The sequence below is a fragment of the Entelurus aequoreus genome, linkage group LG27, assembly GCF_033978785.1.
Source record: "Entelurus aequoreus isolate RoL-2023_Sb linkage group LG27, RoL_Eaeq_v1.1, whole genome shotgun sequence".
In the NCBI taxonomy this organism is placed as follows: domain Eukaryota; kingdom Metazoa; phylum Chordata; class Actinopteri; order Syngnathiformes; family Syngnathidae; genus Entelurus; species Entelurus aequoreus.
In genome coordinates, this window is record NC_084757.1 from 26,747,269 (window position 1) to 26,771,104 (window position 23,836).

Sequence of the window (23,836 nt, forward strand, 5' to 3'; positions counted from 1 at the left end):
TATAAACTGCAACATTTACAAACAGCTGAGAAACAATAATCAAAATAAGTAGAAAAACAGTACAAAAAAGCGTACGTCTCATGAGGTGGCGTAAACTAGCCAATGATGTGGTCATGTGCAGCTCACGTGACGACGGCGTCTCCTTTGCTGGAAAAATTTGAAAAATGGCGCAGGAAAACACTACCGATAGTTTAGCGGAGAAACATCTTGAGGTTATTGCTTCAATGGAGAAAAGTGTACGACCTAAGTCGTCAAAAGTGTGGGTACACTTCACTTTAAAGACTTCAAAGAAGAGCGTTTCCTGCAAAATGGCACGGAAGTACAACATTGCTTCAGGAGCACCTGAAGAAGAAACATGTTGGAGCCATGGATATAGGGAGGAACTCACAGTACGTAACTTTTTAAGTCCATAGTGGCAACAAGCATTCATGAGTTCAGCTTTTTTGTAAGTAACTTTAACGTTATGCCTTTGTTGCAACGCGGGGCTGATAATAGTGTTTCTCCGGCACATTTGACTCCGTTTTGAGAGAGAAAACGCACGGTTACCAATTTGGAAATAAACGTAACGGACAGAAATATCTCAGGTTGGTTTCATAATGGATCAATGTAGCCGGGCCGATAAAGCTATATAAATATATTTAGATTTGAGTGACGCTTTAGTATAACTAAACGTTATGAAGGTGCTGGAATATTTCATGCTATTATTCAGAGGCAGCCTAAAATGAATCCTTTATTATTCACAACAGAAACGTGTACAATATCTGATTAAGTTCTGATGAGTTAAATTTCTGTGTGATTATTGGTGTATGCTGCACCCCCAATGTCCACAACATGGTGCCAGTATGCTGGATTTTTTCAATAAAATACTGGAAAGGATAGAAATGTAGTTTGTCTCTTTTATCAGATTATCAATCGATTAATCGAAGCAACAATCGACAGATTAATCGATTATCATATTAATCGTTAGTTGCAGCCCTAATATATATATATATATATATATATATATATATATATATATATATATATATATATATATATATATATATATATTTGAAGTTGATCGAACTTCAAATATGAAGTTGAATTAGAGATTCAAGCGTTTAATAAAAAATAAATAATATATGACTTATTTTTAACCTTTTTTAAGACTGAAACCCTTCTGGGTCCCTAGGACCTAACTTGAGGGAGGCCCAAAGGTTAAAAAAAAAGTCTATATTGTATAGATTTTGAAAATGAAATGATATCAAAATGGCCCCCGCGTGCTTTGATTTTTCAGTGCGCGGCCCTCAGTGGAAAAAGTTTGGAGACCCCTGTTCTAAGTAGAGTATTCTTGTCCAAATATTGACTATTTTCGTAATTACTTAAAAAGATGCGAGTGAGTAATGACCAGTGATTAATCATGATTAATCTAAAATCAAGTCTGATTAATTGGATTAAAAAAAAAAAAAATATATATATATATATATATATATATATATATATATATATATATATATATATATATATATATATATATATATATATATATATATATATATATATATATATATATATATATATAATTTATATATAGTTTTTCCTTACCCTGATACAGGACTTCATTAGTAGCTGACAGTGATGTAAGGGCTGTTTTTTAATATTTCGGTCACCTAATTTGTGCTTAATAAAAGGTAGCGGATATGATAAACTCATAGTTTGAATTGTTATAATGTTCTGCATTTGCACCTAAAGAGAAGTGTTGCATCAGAAAGCAAATGGGTGTCCAAGGACAAAAGAAATCCTTCAGGAAAAAAAATGCAGCGCTCTTTGACATAATCCCAATTCTACTCAGACAAATTATGGCATGCTCACAGTGGCATAGTGCAGTGGTTCTCAAATGGGGGTACGCGTACCCCTGGGGGTACTTGAAGGTTCGCCAAGGGGTATGTGAGATTTTTTTTTAATGTCTGTCAAAAAGAACTGTGAAAAGAAATGCAATATTCAGTGTTGACAGCTGGATTTTTTGTGGACATGTTCCATAAATATTGATGTTAAAGATTTCTTTTTTTGTGAAGAAATGTTTAGAATTAAGTTCATGAATCCAGATGGATCTCTATTACAATCCCCAAAGAGGGCACTTTAAGTTGATGATTACTTCTATGTGTAGAAATCTTTATTTATAATTGAATCACTTGTTTATTTTTCAACAAGTTTTTTGTTATTTTTATATCTTTTTTTCCAAATAGTTCAAGAAAGACCACAACAAATGAGCAATATTTTTGCACTGTTATACAATTTAATAAATCAGAAACTGATGACATAGTGCTGTATGTTACTTCTTTATCTCTTTTTTTCAACCAAAAATGCTTTGCTCTGATTAGGGGGTACTTGAATCAAAAAAATGTTCACAGGGGGTACATCACTGAAAAAAAGGTTGAGAACCACTGGCCTAGTGGTTAGAGTGTTCGCCCTGAGATGGGTAGGTTGTGAGTTCAAACCCTGGCCGAGTCATGCCAAAGACTATAAAAATGGGACACATTACCTCCCTGCTTGGCACTCAGCATCAAGGTTGGAATTGGGGGTTAAATCACCAAAAATGATTCCCGGGCGTGGCCACCGCTGCTGCCCACTGCTCCCTTCACCTCCCAGGGGGTGAACAAGGGGATGGGTCAAATGCAGAGGACAAATTTCACCACACCTAGTGTGTGTGACAATCATTGGTACTTTAACTTTAACTTAACTAGAGAAAAACATAAAAAACAAACAAACCAAATAAAGAAATCGAGGGTAAGACCTGCGTACATGATCACTATGTCAGTGTGTTAATGTTTGGGGTTGACTGGACTGACGGAGTGTGACATAGCAGCCATTGTAAGCAACACTACAAATAGATGTGCTTTTCCCAGCAAGTGGCCATGAGACCTTTTTTTAGCATTGGGAAAATCCAGGAAAAACCAACGTGAAGTCCTGTAGTATTTATAGTATTTATACAATACAAAGTCTACAGAGCGTATTTCTTCACAAAGTGGTGTGAGAGTGTTTACTTAAAAGCAGAGAGTACCAAGAAGGAGGCATTTGTACTAACACATTTTTATTTGTATATTACAATATTTGTTTGGATTATTTAGAATGTGCTTTTAATACTGTCAAATTATATATATTATCTAACAAAATATTTGGTATATATTTTGGTCCCAATACCAAAATATTGGTATTGGGACAACATTATTCTGCATATATACATGATTAATTCAATCACATAGGTTAACTAATTTTGACAGCACCAAATTTATTACAGTACAATATTATGTTATTATAAATATAATATTCATTTAGTTTATATTATTTTTATACTGTATATATATTTTTTTTTTTAATACATTTTGGGCCAGTAATTAATACTTAATTTTTTTTTACGTGCAGCTTTTGTCCCATAATGCTCCATACAACATACACTTTACCTTTAAAACTCCACCGTATTCACCAGCTCTAGTAATTGGACCATAAACGTCACAGTGACTATGTTACTCTGTCGTTAACATCAGCTTTACATATGGCACATCTGCCTCGCAGGCGGTGTGTGTGAGAGTGTGTGTGTTCTTTTATTTCTACCCTTCTTGAGGCATCAACAAGGAAAAGTACCTTCCATATGAAGGTACAAGTGAGGACATAAATCATGATCCCAATACGGAAAACCGTTGCATCTAATAGAGAATGTCTCATTTGCACCCCTGGTGGTGAAATCTATCAAAATTAGGGTGGTCCCAAAAAGGAGGGATTTTTCAAATTGACTGTGTGTCGCTTTTAAAAGTGCTCCCCCTCTGGTCAACATATGAAATAACAAGTGTGTGTAAAAATGTGAAGTGCTCCCCTCTGGCCAACATATGTAATAACAAGTGTTTGTAAGAAATTGAAATGCGCCCCCTTTGGCCAAAATTTATAAAACAAATAAAATAAATATGTATATAGAGACATACTGTAATAACGAAGTAAATGTAAATAATAAAGATTAAAAACCACATACAAACAAAACATTTTAAAAAACTAAACAAATCACTGAAAGCTTACCTTTTTTATATTTGCATAGTATGTATATATTGTTAATGTTGTAAATACAAATCTTTATATATCTAGAAAGGGTGGTCCTAAAGAGGTAGGCATTTTTCTGAGGTCTCAAGAAGGTAACAAATACAAGAATGTGTGTGTGTCTGTGTGTGTGTGTTGCGTCAAAGATGAAACATGGTGGTCTCAGTAGTACTAACAAGAATTGAAGACACTTGAACTTGTTTGTTTCGAGGTGTGGCAATTTCTTAAGGAGTCAAATAAGTCCCGCCCGTGCTCGTGCAAAGATGTTTTGCTTAATAGCGGCCATATTTTTTAACCAGTTTTGCTAAAATTTTACAGATGTGTGTTTGTCAGTCCCTTAAATGTGTGTACCAGATTTTGATGTGATACGTTTAAACACCCCAAGTTATAGTGGGTGTTTTCCTGTACGGCTGTACAGTAAAAGCGAGTCATGGGGGTCAAACTGTGTGCAGGAGTACGGTTAGTTTACACAAACAGATAGATAGATAGATAGATAGATAGATAGATAGATAGATAGATAGATAGATAGATAGATAGATAGATAGATAGATAGATAGATAGATAGATAGATATAGATAGTACATTATTGATTACTTCAGGAGAATTCCCTTAAAAAATTAAAATTCCAGCAGCAGTGTACAGAATTGAGATCGAATTTAAAAAGTAAAAAGTAAATAATGGGGGTATAAATGGGAACAAAATAGAAAAATATTACAATAAGAATACAAATAAAAAGCAACAATGAGAATAAAAATATAACAGTAAAATAAGAATATAACAAGAGAAACTAGACAGTAGTGACCATGTTATGAAAAAGTATTGCACTGTTATTGTTTTGCATCCCCTGTCATCCTAGTACCCTCCTTCCCCCCCAGAGAGGAGTTGTACAGTCCAATGGCGTGTGGGACAAAGGAGTTTTATAGTCTATTAGTCCTGCACTTGGGATGAAGCAGTCTAGCACTGAACAGGCTCCTCTGGCTACTGACAACGGTATGCAGAGGGTGACTGGCATCATCCAGGATGCTCACTAGTTTTTCCAGAGTCCTCTTCTCTGCCACCGTCACCAGTGAGTCCAGTTTTATTCCGATGATAGAACCGGCCCACCTGATCAGTTTCTGGAGCTGTCCTTCATATAACATATGACTGTGGATGCCAGTATCTCAAAGTTAAAGTTAAAGTACCATAAAGTTAAAGTACCAATGATTGTCACACACACTAGGTGTGGTGAAATTTGTCCTCTGCATTTGACCCATCCCCTTGATCACCCCCTGGGAGGTGAGGGGAGCAGTGGGGAGCAGTGGGCAGCAGCGGTGACTGCGCCCGGGAATCATTTTTGGTGATTTAACCCCCAATTCCAACCCTTGATAATGAGCGCCAAGCAGGGAGATAATGGGTCCCATTCTTATAGTCTTTGGTATGACTCGGCCGGGGTTTGAACTCACAACCTACCGATCTCAGGGCAGACACTCTAACCACTAGGCCACTGAGTAGGCTAAAAAACCCTATTTCTAAAAAAATCTAAACAAATAGGTGCAAAGAAGATGGTAGCCTCTACTGTCAGAATTCCTCAACATCTATCCATGTATGTGTGAAGGTTATGGCCTTGAATCCCACCAGAGATGACATAAAGACCCACAAGAACCCTCCAAACCCACACGATGCTCACAAGCGGTGGACTACGCCCCCACCTTCATCCCATCCAGACCAGGATGGAAGGAAACTGAGCAGACCCGAGGCGTTTCCAAAACCAACGGTAATCTCAATGTCTTGCTACATGACAAATGGGGGTCAAATGAGTATGAGAAGCGCAGTCCTCGGTGTTAAAGAGGGAGGCCCTGCTGACCTGTGACGGCATGCATGTGAAATTCTGATTCTGTCCAGAAGTGTTGGGTGGGCTCTCCCTGACGCCGCCCCCCCCAAAAACAAGTGATTCACCATAGTGGTATGTTTTCTCCAAGGGGATTACCCCCAAAAAAATAATACAAGAAAAGATTTTATGTAATGGTAAAGCTTGGCCTAAAGATGTGAGTCCAATACACAAACTTGAAAGTTGTCTTATTTGGAATATTTTCCCCAAGTTTATGCATCAATAAATATTTATTGATGCAAACAACAGTTTTCAGTTCAAATATACAATCTTTGTTTGTTTTTGGTTTCTACCAACAGGAGAAGTTTGTTACAAGGACCCAGTTGAATTCTTCGGCTCAGGTCACTGAGGTGAAAGCGCACGTTGTTCCCAAAAAGGCAACCGACAAAGAGGTTCCTCAAGGGTCAAAGAGTGGTCTCAATGGGATGATCATCAGAGGGGTGACGTTTTACAAGTCGGAGCCGGAGCCAGCGACGGCTGACGATGGAGAGCATGAAGAGAACGGTAGGTTCTGCCAAACCCGAGCAAACTAAGGTCATTTTGCTGTAACCTGAGACGTGATGGGACAACATGTTTTCAGTTATTTCACCTTTTTTTGTTAAGTACATAACTCCACATGGGTTCATCCATAGTTTTGATGCCTTCAGTGACAATCTACAATGTAAATAGTCATGAAAATAAAGAAAACGCATTGAATGAGGAGGAGGTGTGTCCTTTGGCCTGTACTGTATTATATGACCCCCAGTATGACATGCATTAAGCTACAGAAATATACATATATATGCATATATACATACACAGTGTATATATATACATACATATATACATACAACTGTTAGTGTGTCAGCATTGTCACAGTCAGTAAACATAACGTAAGAGGAGGGCAGATCAATTCATAAATTGGTGGTGTTGATACCAAGGTATCAGTACCAGTATATGATCGATATTAAGTTGGTATTTTTATTTTCTCAAAATCATTTTTTTGTTCATGTTTACAAACTCTAGGAACAATTTCCTAGACACAAGTGGAATTAAGTTATCTTAAGGATTTATAGGTAGTAGTTTTTGCTTTTGTGTAGTTATCGAGTACTAGTGACCTTGTTTTACTCAAACAACTCAATGTAATAATAGAAAATAAGGAACTAGTATAAATACTGTGTTGATATTGTTACACTGTTAGTAGTACTCACCATAAATAAATGGAACAATATTTAGAGTTTGTGTGTTCGGTATCGGCTCATTTCACTCATGGATGATTCGGAATCAGCAGCATAAAACCCTGATTAGAACATCCCTACAGTTATTGCGTAAACCTGCAAACTATCAAACAAACAAGCCAACCAATTAACAAGGATGAAAACAATTGGTAGAAGTGATAAATACTGTATAATTTAAAAAGGAATGTTTAATGCTGATCTCAGCCGCCTTTCTCCAACCCTTTTTGCAGATTTTGAGTATCATGGATTCAGTGGAGATGGCCCAATAGACCTCCTGATTGAAGAACAACTTCTTCAACACCGAGCCCCTCACCCACGTCCTGGGCCTCGGTCATATCGACCCGTGACAAACGCCCTCTTCCGTGGCTCCAAGAAGACCAGCCAAACGACAACACCGAAAGACACCGAGTCCACAACTAAAGTCGTGATGGAGGTGATCAACGACATTGATGCTACTTCACAAAAAACCCTCACCACAGACTCTGCATCCCAGTCTGTGGATTTCACCACTTTGATGTCCCCCCCACCAACCAAGGAGATGCTAATAGTGTCCCATACAGATGACAAAGTAACCTCCGCAGTGTTCACGAGAACTATCACTATGGAAACCCCAAGCCTAGAGATGAGGGAGCCAGTCCAAGCCACAGAAGCACCAAACACTACTGCAGAGGATGTGACCACTAACATTGGGACCAGTCCAGCCCAACCTCCAACAGCAAAAAACACCCAGGTTACTGTCACGACACCACATGAACCCACCAGCCCTTCAGTTTCTTCTACAAGGCCTCCACACACTTCTACACCTGTCACCACACCTGCCACGACATCACCCCCAGCTACCACAACAGCAACCACCACCACGACTACCGCCACCACTACCACTACCAGGCAGGTTCCCAGGGTCAAGCAGAAGTACAAGATCAGCTGGGAGGAGGAAGAGGAAGAGGAAGATCACGTGAAGTTTGACGAGATGATGCAAAGGCAGGAAGAAGCCGCGGCAAAGAAAAATGGTAATTTTGCTTAGAATTACTCATGTTTTGCTTTAGGGCAGGGGTGTCCAAAGTGCGGCCCGGGGGTCTATCTTTATTTTTCTTTTTTTGCCATTGCTCAAAAACAAAAACAATGTTATAATGAATTATTGACCTATTCAAGGCTCCAATTATTTCAAATATTTTACTTTAAAATGTCTTATGTGGAAAATATTGCATATATTGTGTGGTTGCCATACAAAAACATCAACGTTTTCTTTGACAAAAGAGCATAAAACAAACAAAATAATAGTTCAAACGTAAAATTGACCGATATATCTGAAGTTGATCTCGTAACTTAATTACCAATTCCGATATCAACCGATACCGATATATACAGTCGTGGAATTAACACATTATTATGCCTAATTTTGTTGTGATGCCCCGCTGGATGCATTAAACAATGTAACAAGGTTTTCCAAAATAAATCAACTCAAGTTATGGAAAAAAATGCCAACATGGCACTGCCATATTTATTATTGAAGTCACAAAGTGCTTTTTTTTTTTTAACATGCCTCAAAACAGCAGCTTGGAATGTGGGACATGCTCTCCCTGAGATAATCCTAGTACCCACTACAACTATGGGAAGTACTATACTTTGACTTTCACCAAGTGCATTTTTTTAATTTTTAAACATGCCTCAAAACAACAGCTACAAAAACAATGAAGGCACACAGTTTCAGTCCAGAGTATACTAGAAACTGGGCTCAATCTGCCCTGTTCTTAACGTATTCGTATAAGTAACAAAAATGTGCAAATAAAATCAAGAAAGGCACAAAAATAAAAAACTGCTTCAGTCTAGACTAGTAGAAAACACAGCCATCCTTTAAAGTGCATGAACATTAATAAAACGGCTTCAGTCTAGAGTAGTAGAAAACACAGCCATCCTTTAAAGTGCATGAACATTAATAAAATTGCTTCAGTCTAGACTAGTAGAAAACACAGCCATCCTTTAAAGTGCATGAACATTAATAAAACGGCTTCAGTCTAGAGTAGTAGAAAACACAGCCATCCTTTAAAGTGCATGAACATTAATAAAACTGCTTCAGTCTAGACCAGTAGAAAACACAGCCATCTTTTAAAGTGCATGAACATTAATAAAACTGCTTCAGTCTAGACTAGTAGAAAACACAGCCATCCTTTAAAGTGCATGAACATTAATAAAACTGCTTCAGTCTAGACTAGTAGAAAACACAGCCATCCTTTAAAGTGCATGAACATTAATAAAACTGCTTCAGTCTAGACTAGTAGAAAACACAGCCATCCTTTAAAGTGCATGAACATTAATAAAACTGCTTCAGTCTAGACTAGTAGAAAACACAGCCATCCTTTAAAGTGCATGAACATTAATAAAACTGCTTCAGTCTAGACTAGTAGAAAACACAGCCATCCTTTAAAGTGCATGAACATTAATAAAACTGCTTCAGTCTAGACTAGTAGAAAACACAGCCATCCTTTAAAGTGCATGAACATTAATAAAACTGCTTCAGTCTAGACTAGTAGAAAACACAGCCATCCTTTAAAGGCCTACTGAAACCCACTACTACCGACCACACAGTCTGATAGTTTATATATCAATGATGAAATCTTAACATTATAACACATGCCAATACGGCCGGGTTAACTTATAAAGTGACATTTTAAATTTGCCGCTAAACTTCCGGTTCGAAACGCCTCTGAGGATGACGTATGCGCGTGACGTAGCCCGACGAACACGGGTATGCCTTCCACATTGAAGCCGATATGAAAAAGCTCTGTTTTCATTTCATAATTCCACAGTATTCTGGACATCTGTGTTCGTGAATCTGTTTCAATCATGTTCATTGCATTATGGAGAAGGAAGCCAAGCAAGCAAAGAAGAAAGTTGTCGGTGCGAAATGGACGTATTTTTCGAACGTAGTCAGCCACAACAGTACACAGCCGGCGCTTCTTTGTTTACATTCCCGAAAGATGCAGTCAAGATGGAAGAACTCGGATAACAGAGACTCTAACCAGGAGGACTTTTGATTTGGATACACAGACGCCTGTAGAGAACTGGGACAACACAGACTCTTACCAGGATTACTTTGATTTGGATGACAAAGACGCAGACGTGCTACTGTGAGTATGCAGCTTTGGCTTTTTTTTGCGTATGTACGTAACTTTTTTAAAATATATAAGCTTTATGAACCTTGGGTTAGGTGAACGGTCTTTTGGGCTGAGTGATTGTGTGTGTTGATCATGTGTTTGAATTGTATTGGCGTGTTCTATGGAGCTAGGAGCTAGCAGAGGAGCTAGGAGCTAGCATAACACGTACCGTACCGTAAGTGCGCGTCACGTACGTAACTTTTTAAAAATATATAAGCTTTATGAACCTTGGGTTAGGTGAACGGTCTTTTGGGCTGAGTGATTGTGTGTGTTGATCGGGTGTTTGAATTGTATTGGCGTGTTCTATGGAGCTAGGAGCTAGCAGAGGAGCTAGGAGCTAGCATAACAAACACGCAGGTGTTATTATGCAGGATTAATTTGTGGCATATTAAATATAAGCCTGGTTGTGTTGTGGCTAATAGAGTATATATATGTCTTGTGTTTATTTACTGTTGTAGTCATTCCCAGCTGAATATCAGGTACCGTGAGTATGCAGCCTTGGCTGCTAAACATTCGATAACTTGACCGTATGTGCGCGTCACGTACGTAACTTTTTAAAAATATATAAGCTTTATGAACCTTGGGTTAGGTAAACGGTCTTTTGGGCTGAGTGATTGTGTGTGTTGATCAGGTGTTTGAATTGTATTGGCGTGTTCTATGGAGCTAGGAGCTAGCAGAGGAGCTAGGAGCTAGCATAACAAACACGCAGGTGTTTTTATGCAGGATTAATTTGTGGCATATTAAATATAAGCCTGGTTGTGTTGTGGCTAATAGAGTATATATATGTCTTGTGTTTATTTACTGTTGTAGTCATTCCCAGCTGAATATCAGGTCACCCCCGGCTCTCACAGCATCTTCCCTATCTGAATAGCTTCAACTCCCCACTAGTCCTTCACTTGCACTTTACTCATCCACAAATCTTTCATCCTCGCTCAAATTAATGGGGAAATTGTCGCTTTCTCGGTCCGAATCTCTCTCACTTCATGCGGCCATCATTGTAAACAATAGGGAACTTTGCGTATATGTTCAACTGACTACGTCACGCTACTTCCGGTAGGTGCAAGCCTTTTTTTTATCAGATACCAAAAGTTGCAATCTTTATCGTCGTTGTTCTATACTAAATCCTTTCAGCAAAAATATGGCAATATCGCGAAATGATCAAGTATGACACATAGAATAGATCTGCTATCCCCGTTTAAATAAAAAAAATTCATTTCAGTAGGCCTTTAAAGTGCATGAACATTAAAGGCCTACTGAAATGAATTTTTTTTATTTAAACGGGGATAGCAGATCTATTCTATGTGTCATACTTGATCATTTCGCGATATTGCCATATTTTTGCTGAAAGGATTTAGTATAGAACAACGACGATAAAGATTGCAACTTTTGGTATCTGATAAAAAAAAGGCTTGCCCCTACCGGAAGTAGCGTGACGTAGTCAGTTGAACATATACGCAAAGTTCCCTATTGTTTACAATGATGGCCGCATGAAGTGAGAGAGATTCGGACCGAGAAAGCGACAATTTCCCCATTAATTTGAGCGAGGATGAAAGATTTGTGGATGAGTAAAGTGCAAGTGAAGGACTAGTGGGGAGTTGAAGCTATTCAGATAGGGAAGATGCTGTAAGAGCCGGGGGTGACCTGATATTCAGCTGGGAATGACTACAACAGTAAATAAACACAAGACATATATATACTCTATTAGCCACAACACAACCAGGCTTATATTTAATATGCCACAAATTAATCCTGCATAAAAACACCTGCGTGTTTGTTATGCTAGCTCCTAGCTCCTCTGCTAGCTCCTAGCTCCATAGAACACGCCAATACAATTCAAACACCTGATCAACACACACCATCACTCAGCCCAAAAGACCGTTTCCTTAACCCAAGGTTCATAAAGCTTATATATTTTTAAAAAGTTACGTACGTGACGCGCACATACGGTCAAGTTATCGAATGTTTAGCAGCCAAGGCTGCATACTCACGGTACCTGATATTCAGCTGGGAATGACTACAACAGTAAATAAACACAAGACATATATATACTCTATTAGCCACAACACAACCAGGCTTATATTTAATATGCCACAAATTAATCCTGCATAATAACACCTGCGTGTTTGTTATGCTAGCTCCTAGCTCCTCTGCTAGCTCCTAGCTCCATAGAACACGCCAATACAATTCAAACACCTGATCAACACACACAATCACTCAGCCCAAAAGACCGTTCACCTAACCCAAGGTTCATAAAGCTTATATATTTTTAAAAAGTTACGTACGTGACGCGCACGTAGGTACGGTATGTGTTATGCTAGCTCCTCTGCTAGCTCCTAGCTCCATAGAACACGCCAATACAATTCAAACACATGATCAACACACACAATCACTCAGCCCAAAAGACCGTTCACCTAACCCAAGGTTCATAAAGCTTATATATTTTAAAAAAGTTACGTACATACGCAAAAAAAAGCCAAAGCTGCATACTCACAGTAGCACGTCTGCGTCTTTGTCATCCAAATCAAAGTAATCCTGGTAAGAGTCTGTGTTGTCCCAGTTCTCTACAGGCGTCTGCGTATCCAAGTCAAAAGTCCTCCTGGTTAGAGTCTCTGTTATCCGAGTTCTTCCATCTTGACTGCATCTTTCGGGAATGTAAACAAAGAAGCGCCGGCTGTGTACTGTTGTGGCTGACTACGTTCGAAAAATACGTCCATTTCGCACCGACAACTTTCTTCTTTGCTTGCTTGGCTTCCTTCTCCATAATGCAATGAACATGATTGAAACAGATTCACGAACACAGATGTCCAGAATACTGTGGAATTATGAAATGAAAACAGAGCTTTTTCGTATCGACTTCAATGTGGAAGGCATACCCGTGTTCGCCGGGCTACGTCACGCGCATACGTCATCCTCAGAGGCGTTTCGAACCGGAAGTTTAGCGGCAAATTTAAAATGTCACTTTATAAGTTAACCCGGCCGTATTGGCATGTGTTATAATGTTAAGATTTCATCATTGATATATAAACTATCAGACTGCGTGGTCGGTAGTAGTGGCTTTCAGTAGGCCTTTAAGTGTTGAAAGTAAAAAAAAACTAATACAAATGTATCACTTTGAGTGGGGCACCTTTTGTATCCTAAATATATTTAATGGGATTTTATTTATCTTTTCACTGTGATTACTCAAAAATAACAATGAATTAATATCAATGGTGTCTTGCATTATTGATGTTTTTAATGCTCTAATTACTTCACATCAAATATTGCTTTCTGAATGTTTTGGGCAGTGGGGGAAATACTGCATATTTCAGTTTTATTATAAAAAACAAAGTTGTCTTGACAGAAAAGGCATAAAACCTTTTTATTTTATTTTTATTTTATATCAACCTAAAGTTGATATACTGTAGAGATTTACTGTAAGCGTTAAATAAAAAAAATTAAAAAATAATTTGACTTGTTTTTAACATTTTAATGATTTAGACCCTTTATGGTCCCCGGGAGCCCTAAAGGTAAAAAAAAAAAAAAAATCCATATATTTTGTTATGATTTCAAAATGAAAACTATCAAAACGGCCCCCGCAGGCTTTCATTTTTCCGTGTGCAGCCTTCAGTGGAAAAAGTTTGGACACCCCTGCTTTAGGGTGAACTGGAACCTATTTGAGCTAAGCGGTGCCGGCCGGTTGCATAAACACCAGTGGTGTGCTGTCAGGGCCAGCAAGGCCTTCTCTGCTTGCATAATATAAACCTTGATCATAAATGAATGAAAGTTCATTTTATTTTTAATTTACTTTCCATAAATTTGTAAAATAATTAACCATATTCTCTTCATGTCATATTAGGCTCCAGTGTTGCTTGTTTTTTTGTTGGAGCTTTTATCAGAATTCAGCTAGTTGCAGCACTGCATGAATTCTGCCGGAGGCCGTCTGAATCCACATTAGCAGCGGCTGGGCAGTGTAAACGAACAGAGGACATACAATTGATAGACAGTTGTGATAGCCAATCAGATCACGAGTTGTCGTATTAGGCTCCAGTGTTGCTCGTTTCTTTGTTAGAGCTTTTATCAGAATTCAGCTTGTTGCCAGCACTGCATGAATTCTGCCAGAGGCCTTCTGAATCCACATTAGCAGTGGCTGGGCAGTGTAAACGAACAGAGGACATACAATTGATAGACAGTTGTGATAGCCAATCAGATCAGGAGTAGCCCATCTAGGTAGCCTTATGTTAGACATGACAATCACAACTTGTGATTTACGAAAGGAGGAAGTGGCACCGGAGCAGAGACATTTTATTTCAATTTAATATTAACCCACGAAGAAGGGTTGAAAATGGATATTTAAAGAGAAACTAGATCTTGTGAGACGAGGTCAGCCGACCACGGAAGCTAGCTAAGCTACTTGAATCAACCAACTACGAGTTGCACCACTGGCATTTTCGGCGTCGAATGAGTTCTACAAATTGTGAGTTCAAATATTGTATTTCTCAGGCATGTGATTTGACCACAATGAAAAAGACGGAAAAAACTTCCGGGGGTCTGGGGGACGAAGGCCCCCAGCCAGGTCCTGGTTTTTCACCAATTTAACATGCTAAAATTAACAAAGACAGCATCATTTGAAGAAAATATTTTAGTGTTTAAAGACATGAAAACATCATTAATAGAACATACATAACCCAATTATCCTAATGAATCACTGTGTATGGTTCAGTCCCAACAGTATTTAGTCACTAATATTTACATCTTGTGTTCATTTCACATCCACAGGTGTCACATTGATCAGTGTTATAATCTACAGTTTATTTACAGTATTACCACATTACTTCAGTTCATGTAATGTAAACATTTCATTCTTTTCGCCAAAATAGGATATACATTTATGAAAATAATTAAACATGTTTAGTATTGTTTACTCATATTTGAAAATAGGAAATAATAATAATGTGATGACACTGACATATTGCATGAAACAAGTGTGAAAATATTTACCTTCAAGATTGTTACACCACTGACAATAGTTTCAACAGACTACATAAGAACTTAATATTACAAAATAGTATTATATGCAAATTTATTTCAAATAAATTGTTAACTGGAATCAATAATGCGACTCTTTGAATTTCTGTAATTTCATAATATATTTTCACGTGGCTTTTTATTTTTAGAAAAACCCATTTATATTTCGCTAAGCAATAATTGGTTAATATTTAAAACAAACATGCGTATTTCGCAAGCAAATATTTTTTTTAGCTTACCTCATTATTAAAACCCTGTCTGCAACTGAAGTGGGTGGATCTTTCCTCTCAATGTCTACGGCAGTTGTCGATGTAAACAAAAGATGAAGTCCGTAAGGTTTGCTCACTTTCGGTTGACATCCAAAAGTACCAGCTAGTGAAAAGTTCGTTTTCCTTGCTTCAAGTTGTTTCATATGTTTTTGGCGTTTCGCATGTACTTCCAAAGCCTTGAAACCTCGTGATCCATAGTCAATATTATCATGACACCACGTGCACAAAACCTTTCCGGGACGATCGATTTTCCGAATAAAATCACCGAACAAAGTCGTAACTTTCTTTTTCCCAACAGTATCAGTGATTTCCCTTTCCATCCAGTCCCATCGAAACTTATTTTTGACATGTTTATCAATTTCTTTTACTCGTAAAGCGTCCTTTCTTTCGAGAACCGACATTGTTTACATATGGAAAATGGCGGTAATAACCATTATGAATGATGACGTTATTAACGTCATCATTCATAACAGATGTCCTGATTGGTCACAAGGAACATATCGACCAATCAACTACGGCGTAATATAAACTACGTCTCGAATCTTGATTTAGGGTCGGAAACAAAACGGAAAAACGGGAGATATATATATATTTTTTCCCGAGATTAAAAGACAGAATTCCGACATTAGACGGAAAAATCACATGCCTGATTTCTTTATTTTTTCACGTTTGATATGTGTTTTTACTATTATTTACATTTTGACAGTACCACGTAAGATATGTTAAATGCGGGTTTATTGATTTTTAAATGCGCCGAAAAATAGCCAGTCGGACTAAGTAGGACATCGCTGAAGGCCGAGGGTGTGGGGGGGAACGCACGGCCCGCCACTGATAAACACCCTTAGTGTTGTTTAGGGCCACAACTAGGGGGGGCCACATGATCATGGCTTGGACTTTTGTAAAGATTTGTATTTCATTTAAATCTGTCAGTTATAAAAGAGTATCATAAAAGTTAAGATAAAATCATATTTTGCCGTCAAAGTTCAATAATAAGGTAGTTTGATTTAAATGAGGAATGTGTAACAACACCTACACCCACTTGCAAAAAATCTAAATTGTTAAATTTGTCTGGTAGCGGCAAACCAAGCATCTCAGTGTTTCCCACACATTCATTTATTTGTGGCGGCCCGCCACGAAAGAATTACGTCCGCCACAAAAAAAATAAAAATAAAAAAAAAAGAATTATTTTGTCTTGTCCAGCTTCTCAGGCAAATCATATAGTTGATGTAGATGCCCATATAGGCTGTTCAGATTTACTTTACAAAAGAGAAGTGTAGGATACTTCTCTTGTTGCCTTATTTGTATTTGACCACTACTGTTTTCTGTTTATTTGTTACTGACTGTGGCAGGACACCTCTGCCTCTGTTTCACTTTATGTTGCTGGTAAATAATATGGTTGTAGTAGTAGGCTAAAGTTAAATTATTTAGTATGCACTAATTAAAGGGGCAGAGCTTTAAGAGACATTTTAGCTTTTATATTTTACAAGATATATTTTTTGTAAGAACCACAATTAATAAATATATTTCAGTGAATAACTTATTGTTCAAATCTGTATATAAATATGTACATAAAGTGTTGTAATTATATTGTAAAATGGATGGATGGATGGATGTTTAAAACAAAACTGTTATTATTAGTTAGTAAGTATACATTTTTTGAGCCTTTTTAGAGAAAATCATATCATTGTAGTACATTATGCAAATTACTCGATGTCATGGTGACCACGCCCATAGCCACGCCCCCACCGCCACAGGTATCTTGGCAGTTTATGGGAAACACTGCATCTGTTCAAACACGTTACGTCATAACGTCATCAAAGCTCACCTTTATGCGTTCACACACAGCGCCAAAATTTGGGATCGAGGTTAAGGTGATCTCATAGCACATAACTGTGGTGTGTTCAAGGACCCTTGATTAACAATCAATCAAAATTGTCAAATGTCAAAAACGGCTTTACAAACTCAAAACAACATCCCCTAGAAAAACTCAAAAGATCCCAGCTGGGGAAAAAGAAGAATCCTTGAGAAAGGACCACAGATTTAGTGTTGAGTTGGTTGTAATGGGCGTTGACTGGGTATAATTATTGAATTGTTAAATGAATAGATAATGTGGGAGTCCAGTCCAGTAGTAATTGGGGGCTCTTCTCCCAGGCTCAGCCAGCTCAGCTACACAGAGACAGACGCCCACAGCTGTGCAATGACGAGTGACCCACCCAGGGTCACAACTCGGGTCAGCTAACACGTTAAAGTTCAAAACAGAGGCGTCACTAGTTTTTAAAGACAGGAGAGGCTTTACCCCCAGTAGATGCACTAATAATAATCATCATATTAATGTATTATGATTCTTTCTGTATTATATATATATATATATATATATATATATATATATATATATATATATATATATATATATATATATATATATATATATATATATATATATATATATATATATATATATATATATATATATATATACACACAGTCGTGGTCAAAAGTTTACATACACTTGTAAAGAACATAACGTCATGGCTGTCTTGAGTTTCCAATAATTTGTACAACTCTTATTTTTTGGTGATAGAGTGATTGGAGCACATACTTGTTGGTCACAAAAAACATTCATGAAGTTTGGTTCTTTTATGAATTTATTATGGGTCTACTGAAAATGTGACCAAATCTGCTGGGTCAAAAGTATATATACAGCAATGTTAATATTTCGTTACATGTCCCTTGAAAAAGGAGGATTACCTTCAAATTCTTCAGGACAACCTAAAATCATCAGCCCGGAGGTTGGCAGTTGGGTGTTCCAACAGGACAACGACCCCAAACACACGTCAAAAGTGGTAAAGGAATGGCTAAATCCGGCTAGAATGAAGGTTTTAGAAAGGCCTTCCCAAAGTCCTGACTTAAACGTGTGGACAATGCTGAAGAAACAAGTCCATGTCAGATAACCAACACATTTAGCTGAACTGCACCAATTTTGTCAAGAGGAGTGATCAAAAATTCAACCAGAAGCTTGTGGATGGCTACCAAAAGCGCCTTATTGCAGTGAAACTTGCCAAGGGACATGTAACCAAATATTAACATTGCTGTATGTATACTTTTGACCCAGCAGATTTGGTCACATTTTCAGTAGACCCATAATAAATTCATAAAAGAACCAAACTTCATGAATGTTTTTTTGACCAACAAGTAAGTGCTCCAATCACTCTATCACAAAAAAATAAGAATTGTAGTAATTAGAGATGTCCAATATCCAACTCTTAATTACCGATTCCGATATCAACCGTTACAAAAATATACAGTCGTGGAATTAACACATTATTATGCCTAATTTTGTTGTGATGCCCCGCTGGATGCATTAAATAAAGTAACTTTACCATGAATTGATTTACGTGGACCCCGACTTAAACAAGTTGAAAAACGTATTCGGGTGTTACCATTTAGTGGTCAATTGTACGGAATATGAACTGTACTGTGCAATCTACTAATACAAGTTTCAATCAATTAATCAAAAACATAGTTTTCCAAAATAAGAGAAAAACTTCAACTCCAGTTATGGAAAAAAGTGCCAACATGGCACTGCCATATTTATTATTGAAGTCACAAAGTGCATTATTTTTTTTAACATGCCTCAAAACAGCAGCTTGGAATTTGGGACATGCTCTCCCTGAGATAATCCTGATACCCTTTTTTTGATTGATTGGGGGTTGAGGTGGGGTTGGTGGTAGCGAGGGTGTATATTGTAGCGTCCCGGAAGAGTTAGTGCTGCAAGGGGTTCTGGGTATTTGTTCCGTTGTGTTTATGTTGTGTTACGGTGCGGATGTTCTCCCGAAATGTGTTTGTCATTCTTGTTTGGTGTGGGTTCACAGTGTGGCGCATATTTGTAACAGTGTTAAAGTTGTTTATACGGCTACCCTCAGTGTGACCTGTATGGCTGTTGATCAAGTATGCCTTGCATTCACTCATGTGTGTGTAAAAGCCACATATATTATGTGACTGGGCCGGTACGCTGTTTGAATGGAGGAAAAGTGGACAGGTTGTAGAGGACGCTAAAGGCAGTGCCTTTAAGGCACGCCCCCAATAATGTTGTCCTGGTGGAAATCGGGAGAAATTCGGGAGAATGGTTACCCCGGGAGATTTTCGGGAGGGGCACTGAAATTCGGGAGTCTCCCGGGAAAATCGGGAGGTTGAAACAGATACCGATAATTTCCGATGTTACATTTTAAAGCATTTATCGGCCGATAATATCGGCAGGCCGATATTATCGGACATCTCTACTACAAATTATTGGAAACTCAAGACAGCCATGACATTATGTTATTTATAATTGTATGTAAACTTTTGATAGTGACTGTGTATATATATATATATATATATATATATATATATATATATATATATATATACATGTATATATATATATATATATATACATATATACATATATATATATATATATATATATATGTATATATATATATATATATATATATACATATATATATATATGTATATATATATATATATATACATATATACATATATATATATATATGTATGTATATATATATATATATATATATATATACATATATACATATATATATATATATATACATATATATATATATATATATATATATATATATATATATATATATATATATATATATATATATATATATATATATATATATATATATATATATATATATATAATATATATAGTATATGCAGTATATTGCTGTGTGCTAGTGATAGGTCCGGCAACACCGATGCATCGACGCATGCGTCGAGCTCAATAGAGCAAAACCCTGTGACCGATACGCGAACTGTGTCGCACTGACGCCTCCTCTGTGCCCTGTGAGCGGGTGTTTTCTACAGCCGGAGAAATAATAACTAAGAAGAGAAATCGTCTAAAATTTAAAACATTGGAAAAACTGTTATTTTTTTTATTAAAAATGTGTAAAAATAAAAAATAAAAAAATTCCCAGTCCACAAGCATCCTCATTAACAACACGTTCTCTTAGATTTCCATGTTATGATACATGTTCACATTAATTATTGACTGTATCTAAAAAAGATACACATATATTTTAATTTAAATGAAGATATGAAATAATCCTAAATGAAATACAATGACTTGGTTTATATTATTGTATATACTAGGTCAGGGGTCGGCAACCCAAAATGTTGAAAGAGCCATATTGGACCAAAAATACAAAAACAAATCTGTCTGGAGCCGCAAAAAATTAAAAGCCATATTACATGAGATATAAATGTAATTAAGAGGACTTAAAGGAAACTAAATGACCTCAAATATAGCTACAAATGAGGCATATGCAATATGTACATATAGCTAGCCTAAATAGCATGTTAGCATCGATTAGCTTGCAGTCACGCAGTGACCAAATATGTCTGATTAGCACTCCACACAAGTCAATAACATCAACAAAACTCACCTTTGTGCACTCATGCCCAACGTTAAAAGTGTGGTGGACAAAATGAGATAGAAAAAGTGGCATAAAGCACGTCCTAGAAAGTCGGAGAAAGTTATACATGGACACAAACTGTACGGCGAGTTCAAGGACCGCCAAAATTAGTAGGACAAAACGGCGCTCGCCAAATACTCGAATCAGTGAAGCATGTTTAATATAAACATTGTGATTTATAACAATTAGCGAGGTTTATGTCATGTTTGTCCTCCCACAGAAAACATTCTGAAACAAAAAAATTGATTTTTTCCCCTCATCTTTTTCCATTCTTCATACATTTTTGAAAAATCTCCAGAGAGCCACTAGGGCGGCGCTAAAGAGCCGCATGCGGCTCTAGAGCCGCGGGTTGCCGACCCCCGTACTAGGTCATAAAATCACGTGTCAGTTGAGTCGGTCCACAGGTTGCCTGTAGGGATTTTTAATGTCCAGCAGATGTCAGTATTTAGTGACACAGTATCGACACAGTATCAATACAGTTGTGCAATGTGTCGAAACGCTTCATGACGCCTCATCAACCCATCACTACTGTGTGCAGGAAACAATTAGTATTATGTAATGTTACTCCCTCCGAGGTCTTAATCAAGGCTCAAGTCGTTCGTTTTGCTCACTGACATTTATTTTAGCCACGTCTTCTTTACGTTACCAACGATGCCAAATATATGCCGTCAGGACTAATAAAATAGGCAAACAGAACTTACAATTAGTCTTGACATCCAATAAAAAGAAAACACATCGATATCAGAAAGAATCATACCTCATTGGCCTCATGAACTCCAAGGGGAATAAAGTTTATTTTCAATCCGAGACTCCATTAACGTCTTCTCCATCAAACACGTGTTGTCACATGCTGCTTCCTTAATTCCGTCACATATTAATTGTCCCCCCCAACAATGTGACCAAACCGGAACAAAAAAATATATTCCCCTCCAATTTACATGGGTTTGTAACAAAAATAAAGTTAACATAAACTTGCATGGATTAACCCCAGGAAATACCTTTTTAATCACATCATGTGTACAATATGAACTTATATTTAGGCATTGTATTTATTTATTGTCACCAACTATGAAATTATATAACAAATATACATATGGCTTCTGTCAGCAGCTACGCCTAAAATCGATTTACGGTATGCAATTTCCTGCATCTGTTTATGACTCATCGGCTATCATCGAAGTGCAATATTAACAATTTTACATTTTCTATTTGGAGAGTGTTTAATTATATTGTTCTCATTACTTCTCATTTTATTTATGTGAACGTCTCCTTTTGTTGAGAGCCTCGACGAAAATGTATTTATGTTCGCACAATACCATTTTAGGACTTTCGAACCTTTAAAATCATTTTTTTTATTTTCTATTTTATAAACCGTTACTTATAATATGCAAAATGTATAAACAATCAATACATAATAATAATCAAAACAAGTACAAAACAGCGCCAGGGGGTTGTAAACTCAATAAAGTAACTAAAATAGAATGCAAAATATAATATATATATATATATATATATATATATATATATATATATATATATATATATATATATATATATATATATATATATATATATATATATATATATATATATATATATATATATATATATATATATATATATAACAAAATGCAAAGCCATAGGCTCACACAAGTTCCGTAAATAATTTAAATTTGGAACACAGCATCAAAGTTTTCACAGCTTTTTAATTGTTAGAGGTAGAGAGTGTTTTAAAGTAGAATAGAATAGAATAGAATAGAATAGAATAGAATAGTATAGAATAGAATAGAAAGTACTTTATTGATCCCTGGGGGAAATTCAGCACCACAGTTCGCTCACAATAGACAAGAATAATAATAAATAATATAATATATGTAATATATTATATATATAATGTATAAATGATATATACATATATTCTACATATACTACATAAGTAGAGTTCTAGTTGTTTTTAAAGGCACAAAAACAGGTCGGGTATTAAGAGAACTTACATTTATGAATATAAAACTTAGCAAATAGTATAATGAGGTTGCAAAGGTACAATTAACCTTTAAAATCAGTTAAAATCGTATCGCAATCACCTGCTCGTCGGTGCTCGCGCATGCGCCCTTACGTCACACGCATTGTTTTCTTATAAATCACTTTTTAAAAATACAGGTTTTATTCAAACTACTACACACCCATTAAGTTAAGGATTTTAACCATTTGACTATTTGAAATATTTAATAATCTAAAGTATTTTCCATATGTGAATAGTGTGTGTGGGTAAGGTTGGTGATGAGGGTCTAGTGACGTCAGACATAAACGACATTTAAAATAAAACATTTGCAAGAAAAGTAGTGTTATTTGACACTTACACTTTATTTTGCCAGATGCAGCCATTATTGTATTGTAGGCCAGTGCATGAAATGATGGTCATTTCCAAAGAAAAAGCATACAAAATGGTGGCATACGGGCTGAGGTTATTACAAAACCCAAAACCAGTGAAGTTGGCACGTTGTGTAAATGGTAAATAAAAACAGAATACAATGATTTGCAAATCCTTTTCACCCTATATTCAATTGAATAGACTGCAAAGACAAGATACTTAACGTTCGAACCGGAAAACTTTGTTATTTTTTGCAAATATTAGCTAATTTGGAATTTTGATGCCTGCAACATGTTTCAAAAAAAGCTGGCACAAGTGGCAAAAAAGACTCAAAAAGTTGAGGAATGCTCATCAAACACTTATTTGGAACATCCCACAGGTGAACAGGCTAAT

At 36.7% G+C, this 23,836-nt stretch overlaps 2 protein-coding genes across 6 annotated transcripts in view; one reads left to right on the forward strand and one right to left on the reverse strand.

Annotated features, from left to right (window-relative positions):
• The window catches only part of si:dkeyp-82a1.6 (torsin-1A-interacting protein 2), a 53,999-nt gene extending 32,031 nt beyond the window's left edge, over nucleotides 1-21,968 (reverse strand). For all 4 annotated transcript variants that reach the window (XM_062038666.1, XM_062038665.1, XM_062038664.1 and 1 more), the window contains exon 1: nucleotides 21,830-21,968. The gene's annotated coding sequence lies outside the window, so the exon portion shown is untranslated. The remainder of the gene's footprint in view (nucleotides 1-21,829) is intronic.
• LOC133644289 (olfactomedin-like protein 2B) overlaps nucleotides 1-23,836 on the forward strand; it is a 43,043-nt gene that overhangs the window by 8,061 nt on the left and 11,146 nt on the right. For both annotated transcript variants that reach the window (XM_062038660.1, XM_062038661.1), the window contains exons 4-6: nucleotides 5,660-5,818; nucleotides 6,232-6,436; nucleotides 7,380-8,159. In XM_062038660.1, the coding sequence (XP_061894644.1) occupies nucleotides 5,660-5,818; nucleotides 6,232-6,436; nucleotides 7,380-8,159 (1,144 nt within the window). The remainder of the gene's footprint in view (nucleotides 1-5,659; nucleotides 5,819-6,231; nucleotides 6,437-7,379; nucleotides 8,160-23,836) is intronic.